Below are 14,536 nucleotides of genomic sequence, written 5' to 3' on the forward strand. Positions count from 1 at the left end.
TTTTTCAGATTATTTATTGTTTGTAGAAATATAGTTGTTTTGTGTAAAGTGCAGGCATTAAATATATAGCATGTTTGGTAAAACAGATAAACCCTCTCTATGATTGATTCCCATCGGTGGATTATTTAAGCGCTGCTCAAGTGCCTCAGGATTACCATCAGCTCTTTAATTCCAGAAGCCGAGAGGAGAGGAGGAAGATTCCGGAAATCTGTGATGTGTAATTAGTCCCCATTGTGCCGAGCTGCTAAATCAGGCTAGCATTGTTATCCCACGTGAGACACGGGCGCCGTATGTAACACCGTATACATGCATATAGTCTTCCTGTCACCTTAAACACAGAGATGATTCGCTTTAATTTATCACAACCTTACGTCTGTGCGAAATCATATATGCATCGCTGTAATATTCTGTAAAACAAAAGTGGGTAATTCTTTCAATGCTAATATACTTTCTCACAGCTTAATGTGCAGAGACAACTATACCTAATCCATTTGTAGGTTGACTTCCTGAAGAGGTCTGTAATACCTGCTTGAAACATATTGCAAACTTGCTGTTCTCCAAATATGCCTTCAGTCTCACATTCACAATATAAAAAAAACACAAAAAGGACAGTGTTTTAATTAAGCAGAATGATAGTATAGTCCTGTTAGCTGTGAGTCACTCTTACATAACTGTCAGACACTCAGAAGAGTCATTCATCAAGGACGCCACGAACACGAGCTACATCCGTCGGAACCGCAACGGAGTTTGATTCAAACGTACTCTACAATTTAACAATCCATGCTGTCTGTCACCAATAACTCTCTTCAGTAGACCTTCTTCCATCATGACATGCTCACAGTTTTAAAAACCCCTGGTTATTGTTTTTTTGTGTGTGTTTCAGAAGACACTCGTACCGAACGGGACAGGACATTGAGAACTGCGGCACCTGCAGAGACTGCGCCTGTATCATATACAGGTAAGACACCCATCTTTTCTGTGTTTATGTGCACAAATACATGTTTTCTGAGGATTTGCACAAATACACTCACATCAACATATGCCTAGGTGAAAGTTCACTATGGAAGGGTTTTTAAATTAATTGTAATGCATTTTAGGTGAGTTTGTGGGAAGCCATTTACTAGGGAAACGGTCACCTGTTCTTGCACTGACTGTTAAAGATGAGCCAAACTATTAGTTTTTAATTAACTGTTGAATAATACATTGAATAACGATTTTTTTTTGGTCTAAAAACCAAGTCTCAACCTCTAACTCCAACGAGACCGATCACAGACTGATGCATAAGATGCATAATAGGCGAATTAGGCTAGTTTGTCGTCAGAAACTCAAGCTAGTTCTCAACTGGCCATATACACTCTCTGGCTGCTTTACCCCCTTTTGCCTTCAAAACTGCCTTAATTCTTCGTGTCACAGATTCATCAAGGTGCTGGAAACATTCCTCAGAGATTTTGGTCCATATTGTCATGACAGCATAACACAGTTACTGCAGATTTGTCCGAACACATCCCAAACCTGCTCTATTGGTTTGAGATCTGGTGACTGTGTTACCATTTAAATGACCATTTAATACAACTGGTTTGGGATGAATAGAACGTTCAAAATAACATCATTGACATTGCCATTATAAATCTTTATAAAATTTATTTTGATTAATGTTACTTTTTATCCATTTAATGCTGAATACAATTTTTTATTTCTTTGTGTTTTAAAAGAAACTCATATATTTATTCAACAATAAATTAAATGAACAATCTTACTGACCACAAACTTTTGAACGATAGTGTATATTATATTTATATTAGTAATTCTTTAATAAATGTAAAAGGATGTTTAGATTCAAAGACAAATATACTGATTAAGAAAATGTTTTTTTTTTGCAGTCTAGTCTTTCATCATCAAAGGTTGTGCATGTAATCAAAGTCTATGGTAATTTGACACAATTTCATATTTAATTTGGTAGAAGCAATATCAATACTAAAAGCACCAGTTGAGAGCTATGCTTCACACAATTCTGGCAGTCTACCTGTCTCAGTTCACTTGGAAACAATAGCATGTTTACAAGTTCCCAGTCTGCTACTGTGAGGCCTTCCAAGAAAGAAAGCTCTGCATTTGGCAAAGTTTGTGAGGTTGATGCCATCACATCTTTGAAAGATATTTAACAGTTTTTGTTTGAGACAGTAGCAAGTAAACAAGCCAAGTGTGCTTGAGCGCGTCTTTATATTCGGCTGCTCTTTTATGGTTGCCATCTGATTTCAGACTTACCTGCACGTAAACGTCACGTACAATACAATTTACATATCAGCCAGACAGTCTGCTCCTGTCTTAAAGTGAACGGTTTTTGGCCAGGATATGCTGCAATGTGGATCACACGTTCAAAATCTGAAAAATGAAAAAGAATATGACATCTATGATGTCACAACCGAACAGAATCAGCTGGGTGCTTTCTGTCGTGTCGTATGAATCAGTGTTCAGAACACTGAGGAAGATCCAGGTGGACATTCAGGATGTTTCTTCTCCCCATGAGCCCAAGGTATAATTGCCTGGGCTTATGTAACCTCCCCCACTGCACAAGGGTCTACCAAAATCAATAACAACGGCCCACGTCACCACAAATATTCATCTACTCCTGCCCAGAATGAAGGTGTGAATAACACTCCCAGAGGAGACCTGGAGAATCACAAACTCTCGCACACACATATATAAAGGCGTATGTGTGGTTTGTATAAATAAACAAGGGGGCGGAGTCACTCTTATAAGAGCATTAAAGTCAATGTGAACCTTAGTTTGCAATCCATTTATCTTCTTTTTCTTGGTGCAGTAGAACTTAATGTAGGGCTGATCTTGATTTTATCCTTTGGGAATTGGTTAATTACCATAGTTGTAGAAGATGATCTAGCACAAAAATATCTGGATCATGTGTTTAGAATATAAAGTGGATCAATTTTTATTTTATGATGATCTCAAAGATAAAAGCATGCAGTTACACTTTGCCAAGCTAATGTCTGGGCTTATTTAAGCACACTTAATGGAGTTTCTCAGTTTTGGTTGATTGAAACATTGTCTCAGATTTTTCTCTTAAATTCTTTTGGGATAAATATTAGTTGTCAGTGTTTGAGATACAGTATACGTTTATAGAGCTATAAAATTAATATGAATAGTATAGCTCAGATTATTTGGTCATAGATTAATTTGATGAGAAGTATTTTCATATTGAGAATTTTGATGGCAGACTTCTTGGCAAATCTGAGCACAGTTTAAGAAATCTCTTCTGATGTGTGATTTTACCGTGTTATGTATATAAAATCTAACACGCACAATACCACAAGCAAATGTCTCGATTTGCTCTCCATTTAATCTCAGCGTTTGTGGTTCTCAGCTGGTTAATTATTAAATGTGTAATAAATATTTTAGGGTCACCATGATGCTAAATGCAAATAATAAAATGCAACTAATCATACAATAGTGCATAGTTTGTCAACTATTAATATTATTTATAATTATTATTTTAATTACTTTTATGTTAGAAAAAGTATAATATATAAAATTATAATATAATTTAAATACATTTACAGTGTTTGTTTTTACGGACATTTTAGTTTATGTTTGTGTACATAAGCAGTTTTACTACTGAGTTAGTTCACTGCAAATATTAGGGAGATTTATTTATTTATTTTGTCCTGCAAGCAATGTCTGTTCATGTCCAGTTCATGCATCATTCTATAGACTGACAGCACCAGGTGTGCACATACGTTGGACTTCTGAGGATGCCTGAACTGGAATCAGTCATAGAAAGGAAATTGTTCAGTATGATGAGCGGTGGCAGCCGAGCACATTGTCTGTTAGCTCAAACGCACAGAAACAGAGGAGCTGAGAGTGAGACAGAGAGGCAGAGAGCTGCCAGGTCCCTGCTGAGATCCAAGGAAGAAAGAGAGAGACAAAAAAGGGAACACGTCCGAGTCTGAGTGCGACTCCAACTGTGGGGGAAATGAAAGAGCCAGCGACTGAGAGACGCAGGTATGAAGGAAGAAAGCTGGAGATGGATGGAAGGGATAATTTTAGAGAGATTACAGGGTAGATATTTTCTCCTTATGTCTACCCAGAGGGTGATCTAAATATTAATGTTGTGTGCGAGTGTTGGGGTTTCCTGTCAGAACGGTCCGCCTCGGCTTACCACGACACAAGACTTGAGCACATTTGGCTGTACGAGTGGGATTCAGCGGCGTAACCCTTGTGAAGCCTGCATGTGAAATGATAAAAAAAGGAAAGAAATTAAAAAAATTGAATAAAAAGCTTGTTAATATTTGAAGAGGGAAAAAAAACAGCTCAATTTTATACAGAGGCCCACACTGAGCAAACATATGCAATTTTAAGACCAAAGCTTTTTAGTTTGCAATGTTCGGGGGCAAAACATATAATGCAATGAATACACTAAGGATTGAGATGAACAAATAAACGTCCCTCCGAACTCTGATGGATCATATTTGATACTCGCATTTTAACATGATATTTCTGGAAAATGATGTATGGAAAATCAAGTAAAACTCAATTGCTTCAGTACAGTAATTGTTTATCTTGAAATATTACTAACAGTATATCATTTATTCTTGCGTTTATAGTATACAAATCAGTGCAGATTTCATGTGAACCACGAGCTGGATGTTCACCCATGTGGATGTTTTCACAATTGTACTAAAAGGCCTTTTACTTGCTAAAAAAAGTTTAAATTATGGGTCAGACGACAGAAGGCATGTAGTAAATTATGCAAAACATTTTGATCATGTTAAAAGTTTAGTGGCCTTTTGTGTATCAAAAATGATACAGTAGGATTTATAGCGTTACAGGAGTTCATACAAAAAAATGTCATCATTTATTCACCTCTTACAGTATTAAACCATGATTGTCTTTCTTCCATTCAAACACACAAGGAAAATGCTTTAAGGAATGTTTATGGGTGAACCATTAAAATACTAAAAAAGTTGTCTACAGTAGGCCTAAATGACTCATGTAGGCTACTATGTAGGATGTAAATGTCATTGATATACAAAGTTGAAATATATACTACTATAAGACTACTTCTGTTATAGAAATCCCTACATGGAATGTAGACAACATGGGTGAGCAAATGATGACAATTTGTTTGTTTTTTATTTTTGGGCAAACTATTACTTTAAGCTCTGAATGTTTTTAGTAAGGACCCAACTGTGTTTATTAAAGTGCAATGCCACGAATCCATGCAAATTTTTATATATTAAACCTTTTTGGATTCTTAGTCATCTTATGGCATTTTAAGCCACATATGATGATTTAAAACATTTGACTTTTGACCTTTGCACATGTTTGAGGCTGCGGCTACAGTACAGTCCTTTATAGTTTTATCTCCAATAATACAGAAAAAAATTATTTCTTAAACCTGATAAAAAAAAAATCTGTCTGGTTTTAACTGGTGTAAGTTGGTTTAGTCTTCCTTTTACATTTACCTTTAGCAGACACTTTTTTCCAAAGTGACTTACATGCATTTTAAGGTACACATTTTTACATTCTTATCAGTTCTTGCTTTCCCTGGGAGTCGAACTCATGACCTTGGCGTTGCAAGCACCAATGCTCTACTGTCAACAATCCAGTCTTAACAGTTTAGCCAAGTTGGGAGACCAGATAACCACCGTAGGCTGGTTTAAGCTGTTTTTCTCAGCAGGGAAAATTATTCCTATTACATGCAACATTTTTTTAAACTGTTTTATATTTCAATATTGCATCATGTATCCAGCGATCATAAGCCTGACTATCCATTAACTAGAAGCGTCCCTGTACCTGGTTATCCTGCACTGGCTTCAGTAAAGCTGATGGTGTGTGAGACTCAACAGAGAGTAATACAGAGAGAAGAGCCGAGCTGGTTTTGTGAGTGTGAGGGGACAAAGAGGAGCTTCCTGTGCCAGTGGGAAATCAAATCATAATAATGTCTTTTCATGTTGTATCCTCCAAGAACTGAAGAAGAAGATGATAAAGGAAGATGTTGAAGGCTTTACACATTATGCTTTTTGGTTCTCCTGATGCTAGTCACGGTTTAGGTTTTCGGGAGGTCTGTGAAAAGGTTGCATACAGGTATGATGTCACCCAAGTAAGGGAACGTATTAGAAATGAACCGTGCACAGGTTTGTCAGAGTGTCTCAGTTTGTTAGATTATTAGTCTGCTGTAGCTTTAGATGTAATGATACCAGTTTTACTGCAGTATTCTTGAATCAGATTCTGAAGGCTCACATGCATGCATGCTCTGTGAAATGCATTTCCAGTTCATTCACTTCAAGTAAATGGTGAAAAAACTGTATTTTTTACAGACATTTCTTAGACAGGACAAACCTTTCAGATATGTGTTAAAATATTGGATCTCTGCATGAGACCTATATAGATCTGCTGTTGTTTATTGTGTTGTTAATAAATATATAGAGAATATTACTGTAATATTAATATTACTCACATTTTTATTAGTATTAATAATATTACATATTATATCATATGAAATACATAATATTTAATATTTGACTTGATAAATTACAAACTTACAAGTACAATGTTTCAGTATTTTGACTTAAATTTTAATGTCTGAAATTAACAATTATTTAAAATTATTTTATTAATTTCATTTTTCGTAATATATTACATATATAATATTGAATAGTTTACTTGAACAATTACTTGTAAAACGTATTTAACCATATTTTGGTATTTAACTTAAATTTAAATATATACATTTAACCCCTATGTAATACTTCACATTATCATTTATATAATGTTTTAAATGATCGTATTTACATTGTTAATTTGTATCAGCATTGTCTTTATAAAAATGTTTTAATCAATATATATATATATAAATTTTTTATTAAAAAAAGTATAAAAAATTGAACATTTTTAAATAGGATTTTTAAATGGATTGCATTTAATCTGAGTGTAGCTTTTGCCGTTGTATCAATATTGCATTGAAACTGATATTGAAAATTATGAAATGTTACTGGTATTGCTATGACTGCTGAATTGTGTTAACCAGGATGAACCCTGGTGTGAAAATCTTTCTTTTTCTGTCATTGATTTCGTAAAGCTCCACACATGCCCATTTCTCCACTTGAGATGCCTTCAACTCCTCCTCACAGACATGCGTACACTTCATTTATGGTGCTCTCGCAGCACATTAATAAACAGCTTCAAATGTATGACGGGCTGCTTCATTACTCCAATAAATGAATTTGTGGAGTGACACGGGGGTGGAGTGACAGACTCTTCCGTTTAGGAGTCAGTATGAGCGCCCCGGGCCCTTGGAGTCCATATACAGCAGCCTATAATCAGATTCCTGAGGGGACGGAGCGGAGAACAGGACCTGCTCCTGCCTCTCATTGTCCAAAGCCTCAGGGACAGAGATTTGTATTAGGTAGCTGGTGCTGGGGGAGAGTGTGACGGACTGCCTCATTTCAACAGAGCTTCGCTCGTGGCCAGACACGACATTCTTCTTCACCCTCATCCGCAGCGCTTCACGTGCTACATCGGAAATGTGTCATTTATCTAGAGTAGCTCCCAAAAGTGTATAGTCACTTAAACGGACACTGAATGATACTGTTTACAGATTGACTTGTGGCTGGTAAATTCGAAATGCATTCAGAAATATGGGTTATCTGCAAGGGAAGCGCATTCTCGCAGGTATATCAACATCCTCTGAAGGCCTTTAAAGCCACCATCTCTCCTCGTCTCTTCTCTGATGATGTGTATACTGGCGTGAGGGCGGGGCAACCTGTCACTCACATGAGATCCACCAATAGCAAACCACTTCCATCCAGTCAATTCCTGATGGACAAAATCAAGCCATTTCACTCAGATAATACATCACAATAGGAAAGAAAAGACTATTGCAACTTTCGTTTCATGTTGTATTTAAATGGCACGGGTTAAATAAATAAACATCTTTTACTCTTTTACACAAAAATTGTCTTTTTATTTACTAACCACCTGTAATCCCAACTATAGGCACTATAACTGTGCTGGAATTGCACTGTGAGTATTTAAATTAAGTCATTATCATTACTTTCTTGGCAAACACACTTCCTTTCTATGTAAATGAATATTTTATTGAATACTATTGTAGAATGCACAAAATTCCCTAAAGCCAGCTCTGTTTGATTAGTTGCACTAATTATCATTTGCAAGAAACCGGTATTTTTTACTGTGCATTTTCTAGTGTTTAGTAATTCATCAAATGATGATGAAGAACATTTCAATTGTGCATATATGCAGACATGCTTTTGTATTGGAGCATTACAAATACCAATGTTTAAAAGTGTGGTGTCAGTAAGATTTATATTTTTTAAAGAAATGAATAGTTTAACATTCAGTAAGGATGCATTAAAGGGATAGTTCACACAAAAAAGAAAATTATCCCATCATTTACTCACCCTCAAAGGCATCCCAGGTGTTTATGACTTTCTCCTTTCAGCCAAACACAATAGGAGTTATATTAAAAAATATCCTGGCTGTTCCAAGCTTTTATAATGGCATTAAATAGAGGACGAAATTTTGAAGAATTTAGTTAATAAAGGCCTTCTGTAGTGAAGCGATGTGTTTGTGTAAGAAAAATATCCATATTAAAATACTTTATCAACTAAAATAACTATCTTCCAGGCAGACGGCCTATGCTTGTTGACTTACGTAACCTGTGTTTTGTTTTGCTCGATCCTCTGCGCTTCCACGTTTGTCAATACGCCATGCGTCAGGTCAAAGGTCAATCTTTCACCGTAAATCGATGCGTACGGCAGTCCGTCGGTGGTTAGTTATTTTACTGAAGAATCATGTGACACTGAAGACTGGAGTAATGATGCTGAAAATTCAGCTTAGATCACAGGAATGAATTACAATTTAAATATATTACAATAGAGAACCGTTATTTTAAATAGTAATAACTACTGTATTTTTTAACTGTATTTTTGGCTGTATTTCAGCTTGGTGAGAATAAAACCATATTCTTTCAATATGGCTTCTTTCAAAACCATAAAAAATCTCATCAACTCAAGACTTTGTACAGGACCGCACGTTTATAATGTGTCGGTCGAGAATCAGCATCAGCATTTACGTACTTGTGTGAGTATGTTTCTGCCCTAAGGTCAATTTACAAAATTCTTGTAATGATGAAAAAGTATATCATTCCCCGTCTTTCTCTCTAACCATTGCTCCATGTATGACTCAGTGGTCCGCATGTGATGTCTGTTGCCTCGGGCAAAGATTCGCTCAAGAGAGGAAGAGGAAGCCGTGGTGGGGAATCGTAAATGTCTGGTCTGCTCTCAGCTCTTTTAGTTATTCGCTCTCCTGACGGCACTCCTGCAGTGAAATATTAATCTGCATCAAATATTCAATACCTAGTAAAAGTTTTAAACAAGTGATAATGAAGGTGAAGGGTAAAAAAAAAATGCCTCGTGAGGGGAACTAGCGGGCCATGTACGGTGGTGAGCTGGAGTGTGTATTACACGTAAAAGGGGAAACGAAGGCAAAAGCCAAAGTGAGTTGGTGAAGTAGAGCATATGGTGAAGCAGAGACCACAGATCTGTTACACAACCTAGTGAGCTGCATGGTTTACTAAGGCAGCATTTTAAAGTTTAAATGAAATGGATGTAGTGTCTTTTCTTCACTATTGGGATGTATATCCATGTGAAACGGATTCTTGAACAAGAACAAATGTAGGACGGGACTCGATTTTATCTATCTATCTATCTATCTTTCTGTCTGTCTGTCTGTCTGTCTGTCTGTCTGTCTGTCTGTCTGTCTGTCTTTCTGTCTGTCTGTCTGTCTGTCTGTCTGTCTGTCTGTCTGTCTGTCTGTCTGTCTGTCTGTCTGTCTATCTATCTATCTATCTATCTATCTATCTATCTATCTATCGATCTATCTATCTATCTATCTATCTATCTATCTATCTATCCATCGCCTCAGAAATCTTAAGACATTTTAATCATTTACATTTTTTCAAATTTCGAATGTTGGTTTTGCCATGCAAACATTCAAGAATTGTCGACAATCTTTGCATTTCTAGTTCATCTTAGTGAACAGACATTTTGGACAGAATTTCTTTCATTTAATTTCTTCCTTACATTGAAATTGAATTGCAATTCTGCATCTGGTTTGCTACCTCAATTCAAATTCAGGACTTGAAATGGAATTTAAAAGGCATTCTCAATTCAGTCCAGCACAATCCTGCTGCATAGGCCACAACACTGTCTGCACTCGAGACGGACTCAACTGATTCCAATAGAGTTTGATGTTAACATGTTGCTAAGTAGATTATGTGATATTCAAATACTATTTTTATCAAGACTATTTGATATTGAGTGAAAATTAGCTATATTTATAACTGACATTTCTCTCTAAACAATCGTGTTGCAATGCATTCTGGGATTGCATTCAACATGAAGGATACATGTAATGCTGCCTTTGAATGTATCCAAAATAAGTTATTTAATAAGCCATAATGCTTCCAAATGTGATGAAGTTAGACAGCTCACTAGGTTTTGGAGCAGAGCTCATATTTAATTTGATGTGAATGAAAAAATAAAAAAATAAGGTGTGAAACGTAAATGTAAGAATATTAAAGTAAAAAAAAACCACATTGTAAATATTGTTGCTTTCCACACATCTCCACTGGATGAAAAAAAGGCATAAAGCCTGGGTTGACCTAGATCAGAATGACATATTGAACAAACTGTAATTCATTCTGTAACAGCCTTGCTTTAGTTTCTGTCAATTTAAATATGATGTCTACCCTTGACTAACGTCTGTATGGCTGGTAGCAACGACTCATTTTGTCTTCTGTTTGACGTAGCAAGAGTATTTTAGCAGGGCGGACAGCAGGAGGGAGTGTGTGTGTGTGTGTGTGTGTGTGTGTGTGTGTGTGTGTGTGTGTGTGTGTGTGTGAGTGTGTGTGTGTGTGTGTGTGTGTGTGTGTGTGTGTGTGTGTGTGTGTGTGTGTGTGTGTGTGTGTGTGTGTGTGTGTGTGTGTGTGTGTGTGTGTGTGTGTGTGTGTGATCGAGAGAGAAAGAGAGAATATTTGAGTACTCTATGAAAGGTGAGTCTGAGGAATATAAGAGCACCAGAGAAACATTCAAACTCTAATCCCAGAAGCCTCTCACTTTTCCATAAGTGAACAATTAAAATTCCCCCTTAGAGAGAGAAACTGCAGCAGGATTTGTGGCGTTGTGCCACAGTCTGAAGGACAGTGAGTTCTTCTGGAGCACTTCACCTTCATCTGCAGATCCGTGTCCAATGTTAGTCCAGTGGCCAAAACAACACTTGTGTCACACGTAAAAAGGATACTGCTAGATCTTTTCTTGAAACTAAACAAGTTGATTATTTTCTGAGCCATTTTTGCAGTGACACGTATGCAGCTGATGTGTTGGTGTTTTTTTATTATTATTTTTTTTTAGTGGATGCATGAAGTCAGTTCTTCTCAGTTAAGTTCCATTTCGGTGGAAAGATGGTTCTAGCCTCAATAAAAAGAGCTTTGCCTCAATCCAGGGATTGCAAACGTCAGGGACTGGGGTGGGATAATGTCCAATTCAAACACAGTTTTATATAAAATAAAAATAAAACTAATATTTGGTAATCATTTTTTTTCTCTTAAATAGTGTTTTGACATTGTATGATAAAAAATGTTGAATTAAATTGTTAAAATGTCTTTACTATTTACTTGTATCACTATATATATATATATATATATATATATGTATATACTGTGAATAGCATAAGTAAACACACCCATGCTAAAGTTCATAATAATAATAATAATAATAATGGCGCCCTTTCATAACACCCAAGGTCACCTCACAAGCAATAAACAGGTCACTGCATAAGACAATACACATAACAAACAAGCCACATACAAATAAGGTGCATTAAAAACTCAATACAACATGTTATAAAAAAAGCCTGTAAAAAAAGATATGTCTTAAGATGAGTTTTTTTAAAGTTGACTAAAAAGAGGAATAAAAAAATAATTTTTTGGAAAATGATCTTAATGCCTTAATTTAAAAAATAAGGAAAAATCCAACTTTTAAGGACACAAATTTTCTTTGTGAATGAATAATGTATCGTAAATAAATACATTTTCTTCCTTAAAATACAGGTTGCATAAGTCAGGACACCCATATGTTAAATTCCCATAGAGGCAGACAGATTTTTATTTTTAAAGCCCAGTTGTTTATATATATATATATACACACATATATATATATATATATATATATATATATATATATATATATATATATATATATATATATATATACAACTCTCAAGAAAGAAAGAAATGCAGGGCAGGTCTGACAGAAGTTTGTAGTTTCCCCATGCCGTTAATTTTGAACAGTAAATCACAGTACATCCTCTTTCTTTTCAGTGATGATTTCATTGAATGTCCATTTACTTATTTGGTAAGTAATAAGTGTACAGTCACAGCTGGATCACATTGTCTGTATTTATTTTGTGAGAATGACTGTGCATTAAGCCTGACAAATTTAATTGTCAAACATCAATGCAGGTGAAAGTGTAGCTCTGTACATTTCATGGCTTTGTGGACTTTTGCTCGTCTTCTCACCACTTTGATTTCCTAACCAAAGGCGAATGAATCTGATTGGTTGGCCTGCCCCATACCTACACTTGTGTGAGTGAGTGTGTGTGTGTATGTGTGTGTGTGTGTGTGTGTGTGGATGGATGGAGGGGACAAAGCTGAGCACACAAAGGTCACTGAACCGTGTGTCCGGCTCATCCCGTAATCCATCCTCCCTCTTCAGACCGGCGGAGGAAAGCAGCAATGAAAGGGATGAGAGAAATAGCAAAAGTCCTCCGCATGTTCACTGTCACCCCGAGGAAAGCAACATCAGACTGTAGCTCAGATGGTAAAGGGACTGTGGCGGAAGACGGTAGAAACAGGATTTACTGAAGTGAGAAAGGAAGCCCGAGGTATTTACACACACACACACACACACACACACACACACACACACACACACACACACACACACACACACACACACACACACTGAGTAAACGAAGAGGTTGATCTTTCATATCTCAGGAGACTTAAAGAAACAGTCCCAAAAATGTCATTCTCTCATAATTTGCTCACCCTCATGTACATTAGGTGCATTTTATATGAGTATTCTGAAGACATGTTGAGTAAAATATTTAAAAACAATTTTAATTTTGGGGTGAACTAGGCTCACGTTTGAGCTTCAGCATGAACCAATGAGGTTCGTTCACGTGTTACGCAGCACGTTTGAGCTTCAGCAAGAACCAATGAGGTTCATTCTCATGTTACGCTGCACGTTTGAGCTTCTGCAAGAACCAATGAGGTTCATTCTCGTGTTATGCTGCACGTTTGAGCTTCAGCAAGAACCAATGAGGTTCGTTCTCGTGTTACGCAGCACGTTTGAGCTTCTGCAAGAACCAATGAGGTTCATTCTCATGTTATGCTGCACGTTTGAGCTTCAGCAAGAACCAATGAGGTTCATTCTCGTGTTACGCAGCACGTTTGAGCTTCAGCAAGAACCAATGAGGTTCGTTCTCGTGTTACGCAGCACGTTTGAGCTTCTGCAAGAACCAATGAGGTTCATTCTCATGTTATGCTGCACGTTTGAGCTTCAGCAAGAACCAATGAGGTTCATTCTTGTGTTATGCAGAACTTTGAGCTTCAGCAAGAGCCAATGACGTTCATTCTCGTGTTATGCAGAACGTTTGAGCTTCAGCAAGAACCAATGAGGTTCATTTTCGTGTTATGCAGCACGTTTGAGCTTCAGCAAGAACCAATGAGGTTCATTTTCGTGTTATGCAGAACTTTGAGCTTCAGCAAGAACCAATGAGGTTCATTCTCGTGTTATGCAGAACGTTTGAGCTTCAGCAAGAACCAATGAGGTTCATTCTCGTGTTACGCAGCACGTTTGAGCTTCAGCAAGAACCAATGAGGTTCATTCTCATGTTACGCAGCACGTTTGAGCTTCTGTTTATGTTTGCAGATCATTGTTTAAATATGATTAAAACCCTAAATTAAATCTGTTCATCATATAAAGCCATTGAGTTTCTTGAGAACATTTGTACTAAACCGCTCAATTAGTTTCACAATTTGTTTTACGATTTCTTCATGAACTTTTTGAACCGTCAAAGTGATCTTTAAAAAAAAGATCTTTATTTGTGCTCCGAAGAGAAACGAAAGTGGTAATTAATGATGAAATTGTAATTTTTGGGTGAATGTTTCATTTTCAAGGACTTCTTCATTTCAGTTTGTCTTCATTATTTCCTGTTTCCTTTTATTTGTCACGGTTACTATGTATGTTTTCATTAGTTGTCATGGTAATTCATTGGTTCATTGATTATCTCACACCTGTTTTGCCTTCAGTTCATTTCTTGTATATTGTCCTCGGTTCTTTATCTAGCATTGACTGTGTCATATCACTTTTGTTTTTTTGTTAGTTTCTCTTGTTAGATATCCTTATTTTTTAATTGATAAATGTTTATAATGCTA

The 14,536-nt window shown here is 36.4% G+C and overlaps 1 protein-coding gene across 3 annotated transcripts in view; it reads left to right on the forward strand.

Annotated features, from left to right (window-relative positions):
- The window catches only part of LOC143749267 (uncharacterized), a 118,564-nt gene that overhangs the window by 58,916 nt on the left and 45,112 nt on the right, over positions 1 to 14,536 (forward strand). For 2 of the 3 annotated variants that reach the window (XM_077241811.1, XM_077241810.1), the window contains one exon: positions 884 to 958. In XM_077241811.1, the coding sequence (XP_077097926.1) occupies positions 884 to 958 (75 nt within the window). The remainder of the gene's footprint in view (positions 1 to 883; positions 959 to 14,536) is intronic. The other variant, XM_077241812.1, reaches the window with a different exon arrangement.

This window comes from Siphateles boraxobius, unplaced genomic scaffold, assembly GCF_051911475.1.
Source record: "Siphateles boraxobius isolate OS27281-9 unplaced genomic scaffold, OSU_SipBor_1 24, whole genome shotgun sequence".
Taxonomy (NCBI): domain Eukaryota; kingdom Metazoa; phylum Chordata; class Actinopteri; order Cypriniformes; family Leuciscidae; genus Siphateles; species Siphateles boraxobius.